The sequence below is a fragment of the Myotis daubentonii genome, chromosome 15 (assembly GCF_963259705.1).
Source record: "Myotis daubentonii chromosome 15, mMyoDau2.1, whole genome shotgun sequence".
NCBI lineage: Eukaryota > Metazoa > Chordata > Mammalia > Chiroptera > Vespertilionidae > Myotis > Myotis daubentonii.
The window spans coordinates 33347449-33370060 of NC_081854.1; the positions used below are offsets into that span (position 1 = coordinate 33347449).

General features: G+C 41.8%; 1 protein-coding gene across 2 annotated transcripts; it reads left to right on the forward strand.

Moving 5' to 3' along the window:
* The first annotated feature begins 66 nt into the window (after nt 1-66).
* Nucleotides 67-22612, forward strand: HSDL1 (hydroxysteroid dehydrogenase like 1). Of its 2 annotated transcripts, none has more exons than XM_059667212.1 (5): nt 67-175; nt 11378-11603; nt 12266-12711; nt 12925-13152; nt 19651-22612. In XM_059667212.1, exons 2-5 carry the CDS (start codon nt 11384-11386, stop codon nt 19747-19749), a joined length of 993 nt encoding a protein of 330 aa, XP_059523195.1. In that variant the 5' UTR covers nt 67-175; nt 11378-11383; the 3' UTR covers nt 19750-22612. The 2 variants fall into 2 exon arrangements, with proteins under 2 accessions (XP_059523195.1, XP_059523196.1); XM_059667213.1 differs by lacking the exon at nt 67-175 and adding an exon at nt 9331-9354 and having other exon boundaries at nt 12266-12489.

The following is a 22612-nucleotide window of genomic DNA, read 5'->3' on the forward strand; positions in this document are numbered from 1 at the left end:
ACGGACCCGCGCATCCGGACGCCTAGGGCGGACCTCCTGACGGCTCTGCCCCGCCCCTCCGGCGCAGGCGCGGGTCACGTGGGAGCGCGGCCCGCGGCAGCTGCGGCGGCTGTGACGGGGGCGGAGTTCACGCGGGTCTGGTGGGAGCGGCTCGGAGATTGCGCCACCTGTGCAGGTACCGCAACCCCCTCTCCCCCCCCCCTCCACCGCGCTAGCGTCCGTACCCCAGATCCGCCTCGTGCCCCTGGACGCCTGCGGGGCCTTGGCCCTCTTCTCCCTCCGTGCCCCACCACGCCCCCCGGGACCCGTGCTCTTGCGCGTCGCCCGCACCTCGGGCCCCTTCGTCCCTCGCGGACCTTAAACCTTCGCCCCAGCACCTCTGCCTCCAGACCCGTGTCCTCAGCCCCACAGCGCCCTTCCCCAACTCCACGCCGGCGTTGCACCCCAGAGGTCCCTCTCTGCTGGGCCCGTCCTTTCCCACCTCCACCCCCACTCCCACCCCTACCCCCCCACGCAAATCTAGGGCCCCACCCACCTCAAGCGCTGGGCACCCCCTCTCCCCCAGACCGTGACACGGTTGCTCCCCACGCAGCTCTGAAAAATCATCCCCTTTGTACGTGCTTCTTTATTCTCATTACCAAAGGACTTGGTTTGAGTGGGATTTGTGGTCTTTGTTCTGAGAAGTAATTAAAAATAAGGTAGCGCTCCAAGAAAGGCCACCACCAATTCCAAAGCGGTGGTCCTTTGCTCAGGCCTGCTGGACCCTGACTGCTGCTGGGGAGGGGGGTTCTGGAGACCAGTGAGGCTGCCCCTGCCCAAAGGAACGCGCAGCCCCGACACAGCCCAGCCAACCCTGCAGCCTGGTGATGCCAGCAGGATGCCCACCTGGGGCTCTCTCAGTGGGGCCGCCAGCCAGCCAGGGTTCTGGACTTCCATAGACCTTGATCTGAAACCCCACCGCCCCAGTCTTAGCTGAGAGCTCCTGGTATGTCTCTTTACCTCTGTAAGCTTCAGTTTTCCCATCTGTAAACGGGGGGGTGATTATAACACTGCCTTATATGGTTGATGAGAGAAAAAGTGAGCCAACAGGAATAAAGCACTTAAATAGTCTTTTTGCATAAAGCCAGCTCTCAGGTTTTTTTTATAATTTATTTTAATTGATTTCAGAGAGGAAGAGAGAGAGAGAGAAAGAGAGAAAGAGAAACATCAGTGATGAGAATCATTGATCGGCTGCCTCCTGCACGCTCCTACTGAGAATTGAGCCCGCAACCTGGGCATGAGCCCTGACCAGGAATCCAGCCAGGACCTCCTGGTTCATAGGTTCATGGTCAACCACTGAGCCACACTGGCCAGGCCCCACTCTCAGTTTTAACCCTGAGCACCACAAGTAGCCAATAGCTAACACTAAACACTTACAGTGGCTAATCGCTAAAGCTTATTGATCACTTGTGTCTCCGTCACTGTTCTAAGTGGTTTATGTGTATGACCTTATTTAATTCTCGTTATAATATTAGGCAGGAACTATTATCCTATGTTTATAGGTGATGTCAGGAAAGCTCAGAGGTAAAGTAACTTCACCTTCACCCAAGACACCCAGCTTGGGAACCCCGATTCAAATCCAGAGAGTCTTCAGTTGTTTGTGGTTTTAATCTCTACAATAATGGTCTAGGGGGTCATGGTATTGTTTTTTAATTGAGATAAAAGTTAATAGCTTAAGGTTTACCATTTTAGCCATTTAAAAGTAAGTATACTTTTCATAGAAGCATATTCACTGTGCAACCATCACCACTATTTAATTCTAGAACATTCCCATCCCTCAAAGAAATTGCACCCCATTAGTGGGCACTCCCTATTTTCCATTTCACTGTCCCCCGGCAACGGTAAGCTTTCTGTCTCTGTGGATTTGCCTGTTCTGAACGTTTCATATAAATGGAATCGTGGTATTTGGCCTTTTCTGTCTGGCTTCTTCCACTCAGCGTAATATTTGAAAGGTTTGTCCAGGTTGTAGCATGTGTCAGTCCTTCATTCTCTTATCCATTGTGTGTAAGACCACATTTCCTTTAGCCATTCATCTGTCGATGGACATTTGGGTTGTTTTCACTTTTTAGTTACAGTGAATGGTGCTGCTGTGACCATGGCTCTGCAAATTTTGTGTGAGCGTAAGTTTTTAGTTATCTTCGGTACACACCTAGGAATAGCTGCTGTCGTTTTAATTCCTACTTCACAAGTGAAACCTGAAACTGAGGAGTATTGGATCTTGAATGAGCACTTACCTCAGCTTCTACTTAGTTTCCCATTAATTCAGTTTAGTGGTCTACTGAAAATTGGCAGAGGAAGGTAAGGAAATTCCAAAAAGTCATGATACACCAACAATAACTTGTCACAGTGCTGACACAAAGTTTGAGAAACTTCTTAAGATTTTTTCTCCTCAAGAATGAAATTTGAGCTTTTAATGTAAGGCAGTATTTATTAACTATTGTATAATAGCACCATGCCAGGTCCTGAGGAGGAATATTAAAGATGGGTCTGACCCCACCTTCACACCTTCATAAAGCTGAAGGAGAATTTCAGACTTAAATCAGAAGAACAAAACTGTGAAAGCATTTAGAAAATAATATAGGAAAATATCTTTATAACCCGGGGCTAAGACAGGATTTCTGAAGTCAAACAGAAGCACAAACAGTACAGAAAAAAGACTGATACATTTGACTACATTAAAATTAAGACATTCCATTTATTGCATGCACTACAAAGAGACAAAACATACAGAGAACTGGTAACTAGAATATAGAAAGAGTTCTTATAATTTTGAAACAAAAAGACAACATAATAGAAATAAGGCAAAAGCAAGGAATAGGCATTTCATAGATGAGAAAAATAGCACATAAGCACTAGAAGAACGCCAGTCAACCTTGTTAGTAATCAGGAAATGGAAATTAAAACCATATGAGATCTCATTTCACAACACCCTGTGGACAGAAGGTGAACTGTTGGACATTGCAGCCTTTGAGGAAAAGGCAGTGTGAACTTGCTGTTGGTGGGTGTGCAGAACGTTCAGTCACTTGGGCAGTGTACATCCAGTGTACTTGAATACTGGATGGCTTATGGCCTAGCAATTTGACTCTTAGGCTTATCTCTTCGAGAAACTTACACATGTGCTCAGGAGATGTGCATAAACATGTCCATGGCACCTCTGCTTACAATAGTAAAGTAAAAACCAGCAAAACAACCCAAATGCCCAACAGCAATAGAATGGATAGATGAATAGAATGTGTTTGTACCGTGAGATAGTGTGCCGCCGTAAAAGGGTAACCAACAACCCCAGGATGAATCTTGAAAACAATATTGAGTGAAAGAAACAAGTCTCCAAAGAATACATGCAGTGTGACTCCTTTATATAAAGTTCAAAACCAGGCAGAACTGAATACAATTATTTCAGAATTGAATCCATGCTGGGGTAATAGTACAACTATTAATAACAACAACATGGCAATGATTATGTCGGAATTTAGGCAAGTGGTCGGTCCCCCCACCCCCATCCCCATCCCCCCAGGATGGTGGGAGGGGATATATGATCAGGGCAGAAGCAGATGGGGCTTCTAAGACTGGCTTTATTTGTGAAGTAGGGTGACTATATTGGAGTTTTGTTTTATTGTTCTTTGAACTGTGCATAATATGTTTTACAACTTTTGTGTGTATTTTTCAAATTTTCTAAATTACAGAAAAGTTAATTTTAGTTAACATTTCCTGTTCTCCAAAGTCCTGTACTCTAGTTGGGGAACCAAGATAGAGACAAGTTAAGTAGAATGCAGAGCAGTGCGATAAGTGCCATGTGGGTGAGACAGACACTCAGAGGTAGGGTTCCTTCGGTGAGCTAGGAAGGAAAGGAAAGACACGTGTGGGCCTCCGGTTTACCCTCAGGGCCTGGGGGGTCATCGGTGCTCATCAGTGAGTGCTAGGATTCAACTGGGGAGGAGGAAGGGGACTTGAGCTGTTCTTAGAAGGACAGATAGGATTTGAGTGCTGAGAGCAAGGCAGATTCAGACTCTGTGTGAAGGAAGTAAGATTCCTATACAAAATGTTAATGAAAATAAAGTTCAAGCCCTGCAGCCTTACTGGAAAGTTTTACAGTACCGGCTGCTGATGAGCATGGTGAGGACCACCTCAGGTCTACCCCAGTCACTGAAGATCATAAGAATCTCTGAGGCTGCTTTCTGGTTCCTGAATACCCTTGAAGGTTTTGAGTTAAAGGGTATTGCAGGATTTTCAGCTTGTCTCTACTCTCCTAAAAATTAGACTGACCGTCCATCTGTCTTTTCATCCATCCATCCATCGTATGGCACTGTAACAGATAACCACACACTTAGTGGCTTAGAACAACACAGATTTGTTCTCTTACAGTACTGGAGTCAGAAGTCTGAAGTCACTTTGATGTGGCTAAAGTCAAGGTGTCAGCAGGGCTGCGTCACTTTGGAGGCTCCAGGGGAGAATCATTTCCTTGCCTTTGCCAGGTTCTAGAGGTGCCTGCTTTCCTTGACCTGTGACCCCTCTCTCCATCTTCAAATCCTGCAGCCAGCATCTTTAAATCAATCTTTTTCTCTCTGCCTCTCTGACTTCTGCTTTTGGTCACATCTCCTCTGACCCTAACCATTCTTCCTCCTTTTAATAAGGATAAGTGTGATCACATTAGACCCACACGGATAATCCAGGATCATCTCCCCATCTCAAGATCCTTGACTTAATCACACCTGCAGAGTCCCCTTTGCCACATAAGGTGGCTTGTTTACGAGGTTTGAGCATTAGACTGGGCACCTGAGGGCCATCATTCAGAGGACCACAACACCTGCGGGTGCTGCGTTGTCTTCTTCCCATGATACTTGCTTTATTTCCTTTGAAACATTTTGGCCAATCTGTCTTATGTTCTTTTACCATCCTCCCCAGCTGTCATTCCTTTGGATAGCCTGGTGATGTCTATGTCTTAGCCAGGCCACTTTTCCCAGAATTCTTGATTCCTGAAGGTTCTTATATAGGCATATGCTGGACCCAAACCTACAATATCTCCAAGGTGCCTGTAGTGGATTCGATTGCCCTTGCATTGCTGAGTTGAGTCAGCTAAACTGTAGGTCAGGCTAATGTTACAGGCCACGGCAGTTGTGCTTTGAGGAGGTGACTTCACTCCTTGGAGTTTTGGCCATAATTTTCCCATGACACTTTTATAGTTGCAAAAGTGTAACGGAAAGACAGAGAAACATCCATGTGAGAGAGACACATCGACCAGTTGCCTTTGGCACACCCCTGGACGGGATCCAGCCTACAACCGAGGTACATGCCCCCAACTGTAATCAAACCCCAGACCCTTCAGTCCATGGGCCGATGCTCCAACCATTGAGCCAAACAGGCTAGGGTGAGAATGCCACCTTTTTACCAAAGATAAACATCTACAATCAACATTATCACCCAAAGTCCATAGTTTACCTGGAGGCCCTTAAGTGTGTGATGAACTAACCCTGGTGAATATCGCCTTATCCAAGTAAAAAGTGCCTGACAGCTAACAGAGAATTGCCCTTCTTTTCCTATTTTGGGGCCGTTCTGAATTACTGTTTTCCTGCTCACTATTTTCCTTAATATTTTACAGTTTCTCACTTGATGTTTTAGTTTTCTGTAGAGATAAGAAAACAAAGCTTTATAATAACTTTTAAGGTAGGTTGTAAAGGGACCAGAATTTTCCTGTGATTTAGTATTGCTTTCTAAGTAACAGATTTCTCAAAGTTTTAGACTAAATACCTATCCACAGAGAAATTAACTAGTCAAACCCCCAAAGCAAGTTAAATGCAGCTGTACATTTCTTGATTGGCTTCTAGACTTAAATGTGTAATACACTCCTGTAAAACTGTTTCCATGAGCTTTCCTGGAATTTAGTGGCTTTGGGGGAAGTCCTGATTTTTTCTTTTACTAAAAAGACATTATTTTCCATCATGTACTTAAGGGTGGGGAAGAAGAGTGAGGGTATGAATATAAGGAATTTATAATTTCCTGTTATTTTCCATTTATGGTCTATCAAGGTGTGAACAAATGTAGGAAATGGTGTGTCTGAGGAGCAGCAAGGAATCAGTCACAAAGGCATGTGCTCTCAATCCAGCCTTGCTTCATCCTCACTTCCTGCCCACACTACTACAGCCCCTCCACTGCTGCCAGCAAACTCCACAGCAAACCCAAGCAGCTCCTTCCTTTGGCCTAAGGGACTTACTCAAAGAGCAAGGCCAAACACTTCATTTGGCGTAGAGGCATTTCACCATCTGGTCCCCCTCCCACCCCTCTTGCTGGTCCCAGGTGCACATCCTGTGCTGTAAGCACGTTGAACTTGTCACTGTTTCCTGGCCGGCTGGACCTTTCACAGTGCCGGGCCTTGCCTCCTCTCTGCCCAGGAGAGTCTCACACCTTCTTCAGCAGCACCCTCGCCACGTGTCATTGAATCACTTTGTGCATCTTTCAATGAATTCTGTGTACACAGGGTGGCAGGGACTCCTGGCTTACTTGGGCGGGTCCTCAGCACCCCACACATAGTTTTCTTCATTGTTGTTCTGGTAGTTTGATTCCACATAGACTTTCCTATAGATCAGTGACTGTGTGTCTAGGCGTCTATTGTCTATTATTCATAAATACATTGGTGTTTGAATTTATTGGTCTTCTGTGAATTTGGTCGGTGTGAGTCAGATCTTTCCAACTTGAGCTTTTCTCTGGGGAATGATCAAGTTGCCTTCCTGTACCTCAGGACTGAAGACCAGACCTAGAATGCTGTCAGCCCTCTGATTCTCTGTGATTTTAGAAAAATACAACAATGATAATAGATGTTTAAGGTATTTGTCTATGGTGGAGCTATAATGCGAATAGGTAGAGTTGAGAAGCAGGGCCAACCTGGGGTTGAACCCTTTGACAGTGCTGTTCTCAACTCACCCCTGATGCGGGTGCGTCTCTCCTGCTGGACCTCAGCAGGAGGTCCCTGGTGGATTTTGCACATGAGGTTTTTCTTTCTGTAAAGGATCAGAGGCGTTTGTTTGGTGGTGCCCTCCACAGTTGGGGAACAAGATGGTGTGTGGAGACGGAGAGCTAGATGGAAAAACAGCCTGGGAGCTGAGCTGAGGCTGGGTAGTAAAGTCTAATGCAATAAACATGTGTTGAGCTCGTGCTCTGTGCCAGGGGCTGTGGAAGGTGCTGGAGAAACAGAGGAGTAAGATTTGGCCTCCGCCTTAGAGGAACTCAGCCTCCTGGGTGTAGTTCAAAAACAGAACGGTTATAACGCAGTGTCTGGGGTGGAAGGAGAGGGGAAAGGTGTACCAGAGTTTCTTTTCATTTCCTCGTTCTTACAGCACCTGCCCCACTCACAGGCTAGAAGGGGCTCTTCCAGATACCGCAGGACACGTCCTCCCTGCCACCTGATTAGCCAAGTGCTGGATACCTGAGCTCAGGTGGGCCAGCCAGACTCTGCCAGGAATTTGAAATAGAGATGCCAGGTGGCTGCAGTCATGTGGAAGTTCAAGTGCTCTGCAGGTGGATCACAGGAAGGTGGTTTACAGAGAGAAAAACGAGGCCCAGGGGAAAGCCCAGGTGGACACCAGGGGGAGAGGGAGAGAGGATGGCCGTGTCTGCCTCCTTTCCTGGGCGGCCGGCCTCTTCCTGCATATTGTGTCCTGAGCTCCTGGTGTCTGTGCAGAGTGCCCTCTCTCTCTAAGCCAGTGGTTCTCAACCTTCCTAATGCTGTGACCCTTTAATACAGTTCCTCATGTTGTGGTGACCCCCAATTTCATTATTACAAATTGAACAGAATTAAAGCATAGTGATTAATCACAAAAACAATATGTAATTATATATGTGTTTTCCGATGGTCTTAAGGGACCCCTGTGAAAGATTCGTTTGACCCCCAAAGGGGTCGTGACCCACAGGTTGAGAACCGCTGCAAGCTATTGAGCAGGTTTGTCCCATTTGACGAATGTTCCTTAAGAAACACGGTGTGGGAGCTGGTTGCCATTCCAACCGAGCCTTTCATCAGACAGACGCTTTTGGCCTTCCTTATTCTTAGATGAGGAAATATTTTTCTGTATACACACACATGGATTCATGGCATAAGAATTTTTGCATTTTCTTAATTTAAAAAATCGTTGATATTAGTTTTATATAAAGTTTTCCCAGCTGAACTATGGGGGCAAAAGAAAGGAATTTGTTTTGTGTTAGTTTTTGTTCGCAGATTGGCCTTAAGAAGAGACTGAGCCTTAAGAAGGCCCAGAACTGGAGGAGGAGGTAAGAGGAAAATCAGAGTTGTTAATGAGTAGAGCATAAAAATTGGGAAACTCCTTTGTAGTCGGGCATCTTTCAAATTCTTGAAAAAATAAATTGTATTTTGGGGGAAGAAATTCAGTTTCCCATTAGTATGAGGTCATTGCATGAGGCGTATCAGACCTGCTCCTTTTTAGTTAGAACCTTGTTATATACGCTTTATACAATTACCTTTCCCACACGTATTGCTTTGGTTTTAATCCATTAGATCTTGATATGTGGTATTTAATTTTTCACTGGAAACATTGTTTTAACATCTTAGATATATGCCCACCTGTTATTTAGAAGAAAAGATTTAATATTCCAAGTATATAGTTTTTTTTAAAAATATATTTTATTGATTTTTCACAGAGAGGAAGGGAGAGAGATAGAGTTAGAAACATCGATGAGAGAGAAACATCGATCAGCTGCCTCTTGCACATCCCTCACCGGGGATGTGCCCGCAACCCAGGTACATGCCCCCGACCGGAATTGAACCCGGGACCTCTCAGTCCGCAGGCTGAGCCAAACCGGTCTCGGCCCAAGTATATAGTTTTTTGTCATAGTTTTATTATTTCTAATTTTATTACATTTTGTTTGAAAAGTACTATTGCGTACAAGTGATTATTTTTTTTGCATTTAATTTTTGCAATTCATGGCCTAGTATTTGATTAGTTTTGACAAATAAATCTCTTTATTTGATAAGAGATTATATCCTTATTGTGGGCCATTTAAGAACCCCCCTGCTTATCTATTTCTTCAGTTTTCTGTCATATTTCCTTTGTATATTCTATTGGTTTGTAATTTGGACTAGAAATGTTAATATTCAACATGTGTTCTAAGGTATATTCAATAATTTTAAACTATGTGCCTTTTAATCACAATACAGTGTCATCCTATATAATAAAAGCCTGATATGCTTAGTGTCTGGTCGTCTGGTCAGCCATTCAACCAATCAAAGCGTAATATGCTAATGATATGCTAAGGATGCTCAACCCCTTGCTGTGATGTGCACTGACCACCAGGGGGCAGATGCTCCGACTGGTAGGTTAGCTTGCTGCTGGGGTCCGGCCAATCGGGGACTGAGTGAGATGGGCCAGACATGCCCTAGAGCTCTTCCTTGGTCCCTCCCTGGCTAGCCAACCTCTTGCATCCATCCCCGACCCCTATCATGCACTGGTGGGGTCCCTTGTCCTGGCCTGCGCCCTCTTGCACTCCAGCTGAGGGACCCCCCCACCCCCACCAAGTGCACGAATTTCGTGCACTAGGCCTCTAGTTCTTATATAAACACATTCTATTTGTGGTTATTTTCTCCTGCTTAGTTGAGAACTTGGGTTGAGCTCACATTGTAATAAAAAGGGAGGGAATTCGCTCATTCTTCCTTATACTTATGGCAAGTTGTGCTGCTATTTTTGGGTATTTTCTTAGTTTCAGGATTTGTTTTTCCTATTTCAATGGGATTTCTATAACAGAGATTAAACTCAGATTAAACTGGCTTAAAATCAGTTTTCTTTTATATAATACTAGAGGCCCGATAGAGGAAATTTGTGCAAGAGTAGGCCTTCGCAGCCGCAGTGGCTACCTGGATCCCTCCCTGACAGCTGGGGCAGCTGCCTGGATCCCTTGGCTGCAGCCCTGGCTTCGCCCGGAAGGTTGTCTGGAAGGATGTCCAGACGGCTGTTTGGTCAATTTGCATATTATGCTTTTATTATTATAGATATATTAATATATCTTCTATTAGTATATGCTGTATTCTTGTATTTGTGTGTATCTGAGTTCTCTGTAATTTCATTGTAGTCTATTCTAGTCTGTTTGATATTTTGTCCCTCATTGATAGTGCAGTTGGATCAGTGGCTCCCCAGGTCGAGGATAGGATGAAGTTCCTCAACCTTGGTCATGCCTGCCTTTGTCTACCTCTGCAGGTTGTCTCTAATTGCAGGCATATGTACACCAGTTCATACGGCATTTAAAACTGTTTTGTTAAATGTCTGTCTCTTCTCCTAGCTACAATTATTTAACTCATCTTTGAGTCCTTAGCATCTGTCACAGTACATGGAATATAGTAGGTGTGCTATAAATGTTTGCTATGTGGATACTTATAAGAGTTATATTGGACTTCTCTTTCCTCAAACATAAAGGGTCAAAGATAATGGTATACAAATTCACCTGGTATACAAGTTCACCTGGTAAGATGGAGTAAGCACTCCTCCATCCATTACAGCCATTCTCATTTGGGAAAACCACTTCTTTAAGTTTGGGGAGTATTTCTTTTCAAATATACATTTTTGGATATTATTTATGTAAAAGTTTATTAAGCTTAGTTTTGCCTCACCTGGATTATAAACTTTTTGCAGCCAAGGCCATGTCTTAATTTTACTTCTATTTCTTCTTCGTGTCTACATGGGCAGTAGGCTCTCTGCACCTACTGATTATGAATAAGCAAAGAAATAAATGTCCTTCTCATCTGTTATATGAATTATAGTCTGGGCATGTCATCATACTGAGCTTGAAGCTCTTTTAGGGTACAGAGCATATTGTGTTTATCTCTGTATCCACAACATGTAGCACAGTGCCTGAATTTTAGTAGGAATTTGGTAACTCTTAGTAGTTGTGTTGACTAATCTCCTTGGAAGAGAAGAAGCTTATAAACTACAAATCTTTTTTTTTTTTAATATATTTTATTGATTTTTTACAGAGAGGAAGGGAGAGAGATAGAGAGTTAGAAACATCGATGAGAGAGAAACATCGATCAGCTGCCTCCTGCACATCTCCCACTGGGGATGTGCCCGCAACCCAGGTACATGCCCTTGACCGGAATCGAACCCGGAACCCTTCAGTCCGCAGGCCGACGCTCTATCCACTGAGCCAAACCGGTTTCGGCTAAACTACAAATCTTAATGAGATCATAACTTGCCTGGATCCATGGGCAACATGGATTTGAACTATTACTGTTATTTGAGTGCAAAATTATTCAGTTCTGATGTTCTCAGCTCTTTTTCTTCACTCAGACTGTGCATGTTCCCTTAACTTACTAAGCACAGAACTCCTCTGTTTCCCTTCCCTGCAGGCTGCCATGGCTGCCGTTGACAGCTTCTACCTCTTGTATAGGGAAATCGCCAGGTCGTGTAATTGCTATGTGGAAGCTCTAGCCTTGGTGGGAGCCTGGTATACAGCCAGAAAAAGCATCACCGTCATCTGTGACTTTTACAGCCTGATCAGGCTGCACTTTGTCCCTCGCCTGGTGAGCAGAGCAGATCTGATCAAGCAATATGGAAGATGGGCAGTCGTGAGTGGTAAGAAATGGGATTTCAATCCTTGTCTAATCTAAAATCTCCTGTTTGTGTTTTAAGTTGGGTATATTATTCAAGGAGTTATTAAATTTTATGGGAACTTGCTGATTAAAAAAAAAACTTATTATTTTTTATTATGTTCACATTTTCTTAGTGCCATCACCTTGGAAGAATCTTCCTTTGATTTTTGTCTTTATTCTGCTCTCTCTTATTCCCAGTGTTGCTCCAGCCCCACCTTCCTACTCCTTGCTTTCCTTTTTGCTCTGTTTTGAAATTGTCCTTACAAACTGTCACCACGTTCAGAAAAGCTTTCCTTGTTTTAAATATCATTGTAATTTATCATTTCTCTTGTTTTAACTATCATTGTAATTTATCATTTCCTGGCACTTATTCAAGCCAGATATATGTTTGAAAACAGTTTCTTACTGTGTCTCATCAACTTGGTGAATGGAAAATAACTTTTCATCTACCTGTCAGGGTGTCTGGGAGAGTGTTTGATACATAATATGTATTTTCATATTATGACATTGTTCTTGACTGATCAGTATTAGAACTGCTTTACTTCTAGTGTGATTCTTTCTCTGATTAAGCAGAAATGCTAAATCGGATATTTTAAAGATCTCACCATGAAATGAGTATGCTCACTGTTCCTGGTTGTATTGTAGGTGCAACAGATGGGATTGGAAGAGCCTACGCAGAAGAGTTAGCAAGCCGTGGCCTCAATATTATCCTGATTAGTCGGAACCAAGAGAAGTTGCAGATGGTTGCTAAAGACATCGCTGATACCTACAAAGTGGAGACCGATATTATAGTGGCAGATTTCAGCAACGGCCGTGAGATCTACGACCCGATTCGAGAAGCCTTGAAAGACAAAGACATTGGCATCTTGGTAAATAATGTGGGCGTGTTTTATCCCTACCCTCAGTATTTTACTCAGGTCTCCGAGGACAAACTCTGGGACATCATAAATGTAAACATTGCTGCGGCTAGTTTGATGGTCCACATAGTGTTACCAGGGATGGTGGAGAGAAAGAAAGGCGCTGTTGTCACTATCTCTTCTGGCTCCTGCTGCAAACCAACTCCCCAGCTGGCTGCCTTTTCTGCTTCAAAGGTAATGTATTCCTGATTGGAAATGAGATCTCAATGCAATAGGACATTTATTACAATGGTTTGGCCCAATCTGTTGAGCTCTTTGTCAGCAACTCATGTTTGCTAATGCTGTATTTTTTTTTTCCTGAAATGATTATAAGCAAGCCTCATTTTCTCCTGAATTTTCTTCCAAGTTCCAAAAAATTAAGTCTTTCCCTCTGCTCCTTTTTAACAGGCTTATTTAGACCACTTCAGCAGAGCATTACAGTATGAATATGCTTCTAAAGGAATCTTTGTGCAGAGTCTAATCCCATTCTGCGTGGCTACCCACATGACTGCCCCTGGCAGTTTTCTGCACAAGTGCCCGTGGTTGGTGCCTTCACCAAAAGTATACGCACATCATGCCGTTTCTACCCTTGGCATTTCGAAAAGGACCACGGGATATTGGTCCCATTCTATCCAGGTAACAGTATGCCTTCACTTTTGTAATTAGGTTAATGCAATCCTAAACCTTCCTAAATGATACATGGGAATCTGACTGAAGCCTCCGGCTGAAAGATGAGAATTGCTAATTCTGATTCTTAAACCTGACACTTTTTTTCTTCCTCAGCAAAAAAAGTAAGTGTTTATTTTTAGGAAGTGGCCCACGCCTGAAGACAGTTGACCTAATGCTCAAAGATCTGGCTCCAAACCTGATACTGTTAATGGTTCTGGTTAAGTCACTAGATTTTCTTTTGTGGGATTATTTAGAGCATTCAAAAGTTTAACCTACTTGACACCTAAGAGATGAAAGGTGCTCCTTTAATATAAGTAGATGGTAGCCATATAAAATACTAAGAATTTAGATGAGAATTTAAAAATGCAAACATTCTAGTAATGCTTGAGTGGGTACCGCTAAGTCAACAATATGATCAAAAGACAAAGTCACAAAGGTCTATTTCATGTAACACAGTTGTCACATCTCAGTAATCTCAGTATATGCTTGGACTCATTTGTTTAAGAAGCATAGAATTATTATTTTTTTAGTTTATTCTTCAGGCATGACAAAGGTGCTGGGTCTTTAGTGTTTTAAAGAACAACTTTGTTAAATATTTGAAAATTTGATTCTAAGTATTAGAGAACTCATAATGATTTATTATAATAGACACCTGTCTCTTTATCTGGCATAATAAGTAGATGTACCCTAGTTTAGAATTCTTTTTTCTTTAATATGTAGAATTTTCTTAAAGTAGCAGCTATTTGGGGAACTCTTTAATAAAGATTATCAACTTTACCAAGACAAAATAAATAGATAAGTAAATCAAGACTAAATTTGTACTTTTCTCAAAAGTTTTGGCTATAAGTTTTTTTTTTAATAAAAAACAGTTTTATTTAAGTGGTTATTTCCAGGTCCTTAATTACTGGAGAAAAACAGAGAAACCTAAAATAATTTTCCAAGCCATTGACCATGAAGTTTCCTGAGAAATGAAGATACAATAAAGATGTTTAGATGCAGTAGATATTTTGACTGCATTTATAAAACACTCACATTTTAATTGCAATTATTCTTTATTCACATTGATGGGCTTTTCTGGAGAATGTAGATTTTTTTTCTCTGTCAAGAAATCCTATTAAGCTCATTTAATTCCTAGAATAGTTTTCTATAGAAAACTGTTAAAATTTTCCACTTTTTTCTATTTTCATTTTTATTTTACTCAAATTATTTTCAACATTATTAATTTTTTTTTCTTCAGTTTTACAACAAATATTTGATTCATTAGCAGCTGTTTTGTCCATAGCAGTTTTCTCTGGTACCTTTTGTTGTCGTGACTTTTTCTTTTTTTTTCCTCTTAAAATATATTTTTATTGATTTCAGAGAGGAAGTGAGAGGAGAGAGAAACATCAGTGACGAGAGAGAATCATTGATCGGGTGCCTCCTGCATGCCCCCTACTGGGGATCGAGTCAGCAACCTGGGCATGTGACCTTGACCAGAATCGAAACTGGGACCCTTCAGTCCTCAGGTCAACGCTCTGCCCACTGAGCCAAACCAGCTAGAGCGTGACTTTGCTTTTATAATTATTTTCTCTGACTCCATTTTTCTCAGATTGCAAAGATCTAAATTTTGTCAAGGTTTCAATTTCTGTCTTTAGCTTATAAAAAATTTACTATGTGAAGTTTGATATGCTAAACATACTGTGAAAAGTTTTGTTTTGTGCTGTTTATTCCAGTTAGTCTTATATGTAATTAATTAAATAAGAATGATGGGCTGCATGCTCAGGTTCCTGGGAGTGATATGCATCATCCAGGCAGTTAAACTTCTGCTGAGATCTCCTCTGCCTTCAAAAGAGGCCCCGGTGGTTGTTCTGGGTTCCTGTTTCTTATACATGTGTTATCCGTGGTGATAAATTATGCTGTGCTTTTTTTAAAATGAGAACCAGGATCAAATCCAAAACAACTTCTTTCATTTTGGGACTTACGCCAGGCAACTATAGAAAATAGATTTGTTAGCATATTTTTTTCTTTCTTATTTCTGAAACCCTTATAAAAATACAACTACCCTCCCAAACTCTGAAACTACCTCTAGAAGAATAACTTAAAACATCAGACTAATAAGACTTAAGATATTTCTATGCAACTTCTTACTCTTTCAGTTAAGTAGTATATGTTGAATATGTCAATGCTTTAATTGAATTCCTGATTCATCTGCCAAGGATAAAACATAATAAGTTTATTGAGGAGTATGAAACAAGGGGGACTGTGCTTGCAATTGAATAAAAGCTTAGATTATTTTTAAATAAGTAAAACAAACATTTGTCATAAAATATAAAAATGATGTCCTTATTCTTGCTGAACGATAGTAACCAAATTTATACTGCATGATAATCCGTTAAGATAAATGGTCAATATTCTCTGTGTCTTTATAATATATTTCAAAATATTATTAAAAAAAAAAAAAAAAAAAAAAAAAAAAAAAAGAATGATGGGCTGACCGTATTTCTTGACAAGATAGGCGAGAGATTGAACATGAGGGGTTGAAGGAAAGGAAGAAACACATTCTCAGGTTCTTGGTTCCAGAACCTCAGTGGTGCCACTTACTCAGGTAGCATGAGAGGAAGAGGTCAGGCTTTGGAGAAACAATACGAGTTTTACACATGCTGGATTTGGAGGGTCTGGGAAATAGTTAAGAGAAGTGGAGTCGGCAGCTGCATAGGTGCGAGCTCAGGTGAGAGGTTTGTACGGAGGTATAGGCTTACTGGTCATCAGCGTTTAGCTGGATGATACGCTATGGGATTGGTGATATTATCCAAGGAGAGTGTGTAGAGGAGAAAAGATGGCCTGGTCAGAGACTCAAGGAACTCCAACATTTCAGGGAAGGTGGACTGAGAAGGGCGGCCAGCGAGGTCAGTAGGAGAGGAGGAGAGTGGAATATGGATATGAGGGTTAGAGATAGTTTTCAGGTGGAAGGCATAGTCATCAGTGTCACATGGTTCCATCTGGCCCATAGCATAAGGACCAACATATGTCTGTTGGGTTTAGAATCTTGGAAATCCTCGATGAAAGCAGTTTTGGAGGCATTTTAGGGAGCAGCTGCATTACAGTGGGTAGGTGACTATAGAGAAGATGGGGATATGGAGACAGTGTGCTCAAGATTATAAGGCTGTAGTCTGGCTGGTGTGGCTCAATGGTTGATTGTCAGCCTATGAACCAAGAGGTCACTGGATCAATTCCCAGTCAGAGCACATGCCCAGGTTGTGGGCTTGATCCCCAGTAGGGGGCGAATCAATGATTCTCATTATTGATATTTCTATTTCTCTATCCCTCTCTCTTTTTCTCTCTCTAAAATCAATAAACATATATTTTTGGGGGGGAGGGGATATGAGGCTCTACAGACAGTGGATTGGGTCCAAAGGAAGGAATTCTGTTTGCTATTTAATCTATGCAAATCAACAGTGACTTGACTGTAATTTAATGCTGGAGGAATGGGGTAAGTGGAGAAGAAAGAGCTTAGAGACGGGAGAAAGGAGTTGATTCCTGGAAGTGGGGGAGTAAGGCTGAAAGCACAAGTAGAGGGGAAGTGATGTGAACTTTGGAAACAACTAGAAAGTGAAGGAGGAGAGAGGAGAGGCTGGGAGTCCACTTAGAAGTTGAGAAACCCGGTCTGATGGCTCCTGTGAGGTGAGGGTGAGATGGAGGGAGTGCGAGGCTGAGAGAGTGAGGTTTGAAATAATAATTGTGAAGAAAGGGAGTGAGGTGCCTGGGGACCCATCAGTGGATGGCTGAGCAGAGAGGAGGCCTGAGTGATGGTGGGCCTTAGAATCGATGGTGCCTTCAGCTATGCGGCTTTTCTCAAGCAGCACTCAGCACATTCATATGCATCTGTTACCCGCCTTGGAGCCACTTCAAAGAGGGCATCAAAAGTAATTTCACAGAGAACATTTCTGAGTTTGTGTGAACAGAGGTTATGTTTGACAGGCTTGCACAGAGGTTAGGGAGCAGGTTTTCTCACCCCTGACCCCTGCCTCAGCCTTCCTTACACATGTCTTCATTTCCTTACATGCCTGTGAAACAGCATTTCTGAACAGGAGCAGTCAGAACTGACTCACAACCATGACATCTTTGCTTTCTCTCATATAATGTAGCAATTGCATCTTATGTGTATTATGTTAGTTGTCTTAATAAAGATTTGCAAGCAAAAACTTAAAAAAATGATTTGGACTTTAAAAACAGCTAGAAAGGAGTCAAATGTATTTGTTTTCATTGTTCACTAGTTATTAATGTTGATTTGGGAGCATTTCTTATTTCCGGAAGTGGCATTAGGCAATATTCGATTGTCAACTTTGGAACACATAGTAAGCCGGATAGAAAAAGGAGGGCCTTTCCTTTATAGCTTTCTGTTTGTGATCCTTGACATAAAGGCCAGAAACATGCTGGTATGTGTGTGGCTGAAAAAACAATTCATTTGACAACGTGAGCAATGAGCTTCTTGCCTATGAACATGGAGACTGTGTTCCAGGTGACAGGAAAGCGCCGGGGAAAGGGGAGTAGAGTGGGAGAATCTGAGCTCTCCGACTGGCTCATGGTCCTTTCTGAATTTCTACCTACTTTGGATGCATTTGTTCACACACACGCTGTGTGTTGCTGTTGGGAAGAGAACACGTGGCATGGAGGGGAGGGGTGGAGCTCCGTGGAAATGAGAAGCCCCTTGGGCTGCATGTTGAGATGTGGGTGAGGGTCCAGGAGCCAGGCTGACAACTGTGTCAGAGGAGGACCAGCTCCACTCTGAGGCCTGGGCAGACTGGTCAGGAGTCCTGAGCATGCACAAAGCCTTACAGAACCCGAAATCCACCCCTCCTCTCTCTTGTAGACACACTCACACTCGCACCCTCCTCGTCACTGTGGCCCTCCTCTGCAGTTTGGAGTGCCAGAGACTTGGCATTCTTTCCTGTGACCGTTGTTCTCAAAATAGGCGACGAGTCAGCCCCTTTAGTTTGTCTGTCAGTACCCAGGGGATGCAATTCTCCCCTTCTCTTCCATTAGCTCTCTCCACCAAGCTCTTCCCACCTGCTTCCCAGGAAGCTAAAAACCTCATTGGGATGAGCTAGACAAGATGAGCCAGTGACATCTCCAAGTGCAGCACCTTAGGAAACTGTGAAAAACACCTTGATGCTGGTCCCCTGCAATAGACAGTGGTCATGGATGGACATTGAAAACAAGCAGATTTTTAGATGCTGATTCTTTCTCCATTGAATAAAGATTGAAGAAAAATGTACTTTGAAGGGGGATCCAGTTATCTAGTCTGTCTCAGGTGTCTGTGTGTTTGCGACACTACTTTCTGGGTCCTCCTCCGGGACCCAAAGCTGACTTCTTTCATCTCCATGGATTCAGAATCTTTTACTTTAGGACAGCAGCTCCAAGGAGGAATATCCAAGCATTTCCCTCTGTGAAATCCTAGCTGTTTAAAGAAGTCCAAAGAGACCTTAGTCCTTCCCCCAGAAAGTTACCCATGGCTCCAGGCCAAATACTGGGCTCCTGTCTCTGAGGTGGTGGTTTGGAGCTTCTGTGGAATCTGCTGTGAGCAGCTGTGGTTCCCGACTGTCTTCCTGCAGTTCACCACACTGGGACCCCCTCCTTATTTGGTGTGGTTCCCTGGAGCTGCAGAGTAACCTAGACTAGAATTTCAACACTTGCTGGGGGTCTGCCCATTTCCCTTTCTTAATATGCAAAGTGTTAGAACTTTCACGCAGTATAACGTCTATACTGACAAATGTGCCACTATAGTGCAGGGTTTCTCCACCTCAGCACTATTGGCATTTGGGTTTGGATAATTGTTGTGGAGCTGTCCTATGCGTTATAGAAAGTTCAGCCCATCCTTGACGTCTGCCCACTGGATGCCAGTAGCACCACCACTCCAGTTGTGACAACCAGTAATCTTATAACCTTGGGGGAGGGGGAGCAAAATGGGCCTGGTTGAGAGCCTGGTAGCAGAACATCAGCTGGACTCCCTGGATCCCCAAGCCATCCTCATCACATCGCAAGACAGTGTACTAGGGTCCTAGTGTTTTTTATTCAGTTTTCTTATTTAACTTGGCTCCATTCTGCCTCTCAAACCTGTTTGCTCACATAGCACTAACGTTTATCTATTACAGCTGCCTTTCCTTCTGGAGTTTATAATTCTTAAGCAAATTAACACACTATTCTTATCAAGTAATGATGGAATCCTATTATTGCATGTAGGTGTGTCCCTCCTCATTAGAGAAAGGGGATGGATGGGTGGTGATCATGTTTCTATTCCCATAGGTCTAACATATGGTCTTATGCTAAGAAGGTGCTAAGTACAGTAGCACCTGGACAGTAGTCTTTTTCCTTTTTAGTATTTAAAGTGATCAGTGATATTTGGATTAAATAAGATGCTGATCTGCACATTTCAGTGTCAGTGGCTTTGGGTTCTAATCTTTTAACCTTTTTCTCTTCCATTTTTAGTTTCTTTTTGCACAGTACATGCCTGAATGGCTCTGGGTGTGGGGAGCAAATATTCTCAATCGTTCTTTACGTAAGGAGGCCTTATCCTGCAAACCCTGAAACTGGATGATGGCTTGGGACGCTTTGCCAAGTCATGGGAACCTGCAGTATTCTGACATTTGGAAGAACACATTTAATTTATCTTCTGTATTTTCTTTTGTTACTGATGACTTAGCATATTGTTGGCTCATCATTTGCAAAGCAAACATAATACTTGTAGAGAATGTTGTGGAAACACTCAAGGGCCAAATGAATGGCACAGAGTAAATAATGACTGAGGTATAAGAACTGATTGAGGAAACTTAAATTTCAATGCTTTTTTCCCCTAAATTGTTCAAAAGTTGTGTGGTTTATGTTGTTCTAGGAGTTACAGCAATCTGGTACTGAAATATAACATGAGTTGTGACCTCTTAAAATTTCAGAGGGTTTTTTTAAGGAAAATTATGTCAGTATGTGAATTATAGTATCGGTTTTCAAATGTTCATCAGGAAAGACTATTTAAAAGTGTTATTTTATAAGATGGCTGGTATGATCAGCAGTAGAAATCTGTGTGTGTTAATATTGTGTAGCTCTAGTTGTCTATCTGTATATGAAAATGCTGCTTTTCAACTGATATTTCATTAGAGAACCATGTTTATGGATGTGTGTATCTGGGTAACTTTATGGGTAAGTTACTAAAAATTTTTTTTTTTTTGTTGAGCTGGTTTAATGTGGAACCTTACAGGGTATTAAAGTTCTAGATTATTTCTCTTTATACTAAACAATCTTACCCAATTTTGTGCTGTTGGCTTGCCAAGTATAATATTACTTACACCATCTGTTTTTTTAACCTACCATGGAATTAATTCATTCCTAGATTTGGATGTGTAATGACTGACTATCAGTAATCTGTTGATTTATAATTATTGTGGATAAGTAGTGATTTCTTAGCCTATGACCCATTTTATAACTAAAATTTAGCCCTATAGAGCTTGTTATATCTGGTTTTCATACACTTTTCTATGTAATATTATTTAATTTCAGTAGCATTATTGGTGTAAACATCAAGTATTTATGAAATTAGTAGTTAAAATATGGACAAATGTGTGTGATATGTATTGTATCTGTTGAAATAAGTTAGCTCATTCTTGGTTCCTGTAATTACTTTATGCATTATAGTGAATAGTTTTATTGGTGTGAAGATAATTATGCATAGCCCCCCACAGTATGGGTTAGCATTGAAAGCTACTGTGAAATGTTTTTGGTTCAGGTCCTATAAAGCCAAACATTTTGAGGACCACATACGTAGTGCTTGACAGTTGTAAATCACTGTATGGATATGACAGTGTGTGCAAAGTAAAATTTTGGAGTTTAATATTGGGACACTGATGCAGAAGCTAGTAAATTTTTGAAATCAGGACTTTTATGGAATTGTTTCTTGAGATGATGTTCCATTATGAGTAGGTCTAAGCATGCTTTCATGTTATACTCACAGTTTTGCCAGTGACATTGCTTCAGTATCTTCAGATGTGACTTGGACTTAGTTCAAAAGCTCTTCCACTTATAGATCATGCCTTCATCACATAAGAGGAAGACATTCAGATGTGAAAACATACACACTAATGGCACTACATAACTAAAGGTATTGATGGAGTTAGTTTAGAGCCTTTATTTGGTTACATTTGACATTTTCCCTCACCCAACAATTATGGTCATTAAGACTAGAAAAAATTTGATGTCCTGCCGCATTGACCTGAACTTTGACATGTAATAAGCAGCAGCAATGTAATGTAAAAAGTACCATATTTATACCTGTGTTATGTGGTACAGCAACGTCTTATATTTGTAGATTAGGTATTGAATCATTGTTACATGATGAGAATAAATAAACCATGTCAGTGATGTTTTAAAAATTCTTTGCTTGGCAGGACGTATGTAAATAAGCTTATTGGTGCAAAGTTAGTGAAAGATCAAAACCAAGAATCTTCCTTAGGTTTTATGTTTCATAAAACATTTTTTCCCATAGCTCATTTTAGAGTAATAATTGGACCACTGTAGATGGGGTTTCTTTTTTTTTCTTCTTTTTTAAAAAAAATATTTTTATTTATTTCAGAGAGGAAGGGAGAGGGAGAGATAAAAACATCAATGATGAGAGAGAATCATTGATCAGCTGCCTCCTGCACCCCACACTGGGGGTTGAGCTCACCACCCAGGCATGTGTCCCGACCAGGAATTGAATCATGACCTCCTGGTTCCTAGGTCAGCACTCTACCACTGAGCCATACTGGCCGGACCTAGATGGATTTTCTTACTAAGAATGGGGGAAATAACCTTTGAAACAATCTGTGAGCTGAAAATTTAACAATGAAAGTGGTTGCTTCTTCCTTTGGAAGAGGTTTTACTCCATATATTTGTGAATGAATTGTCTGGAATGAGGGATACATTTTTTCCCCATAGAAACAATTACTTAAAAATTGTAAAAACTTAATTTATGAACTTAATTTATGGATGCAATTCAATAAGAGCAGGTAATTAGGCAAGGAAATTGTACATATGCATGTCTTTTGAAAATATTAGGTTGGTTTCTTCATCTCATTCTTCTGATAAGGTGAGATGAAGGTTGGTTTTAATCACTGACTTTGGCAACATGGAGATCGATTGGTGGGGATGAAAGGGAGATTGTAGTGAGTTCAAGAAAGAGTGGGAGGACAGGAAGACAGCAAGGAGAGACAGCTCTATTGAGGAGTGTTTTTGTTTTGTTTTAACCTCAAGTTACTTAAAATCTTGTCACATTTGGGAACCAGAGGGTTTAGGTGGTGTCCTCTGTCTTTGACATTGCGTGCCCTCCGAAACAAAGACCAGTCTCACCGTGTGTCTGTCTCAGTATTGGCTGTTATTCTTTAAAATAACATTTAGTTTAAATAAAGATTTACCTTCCACGGAA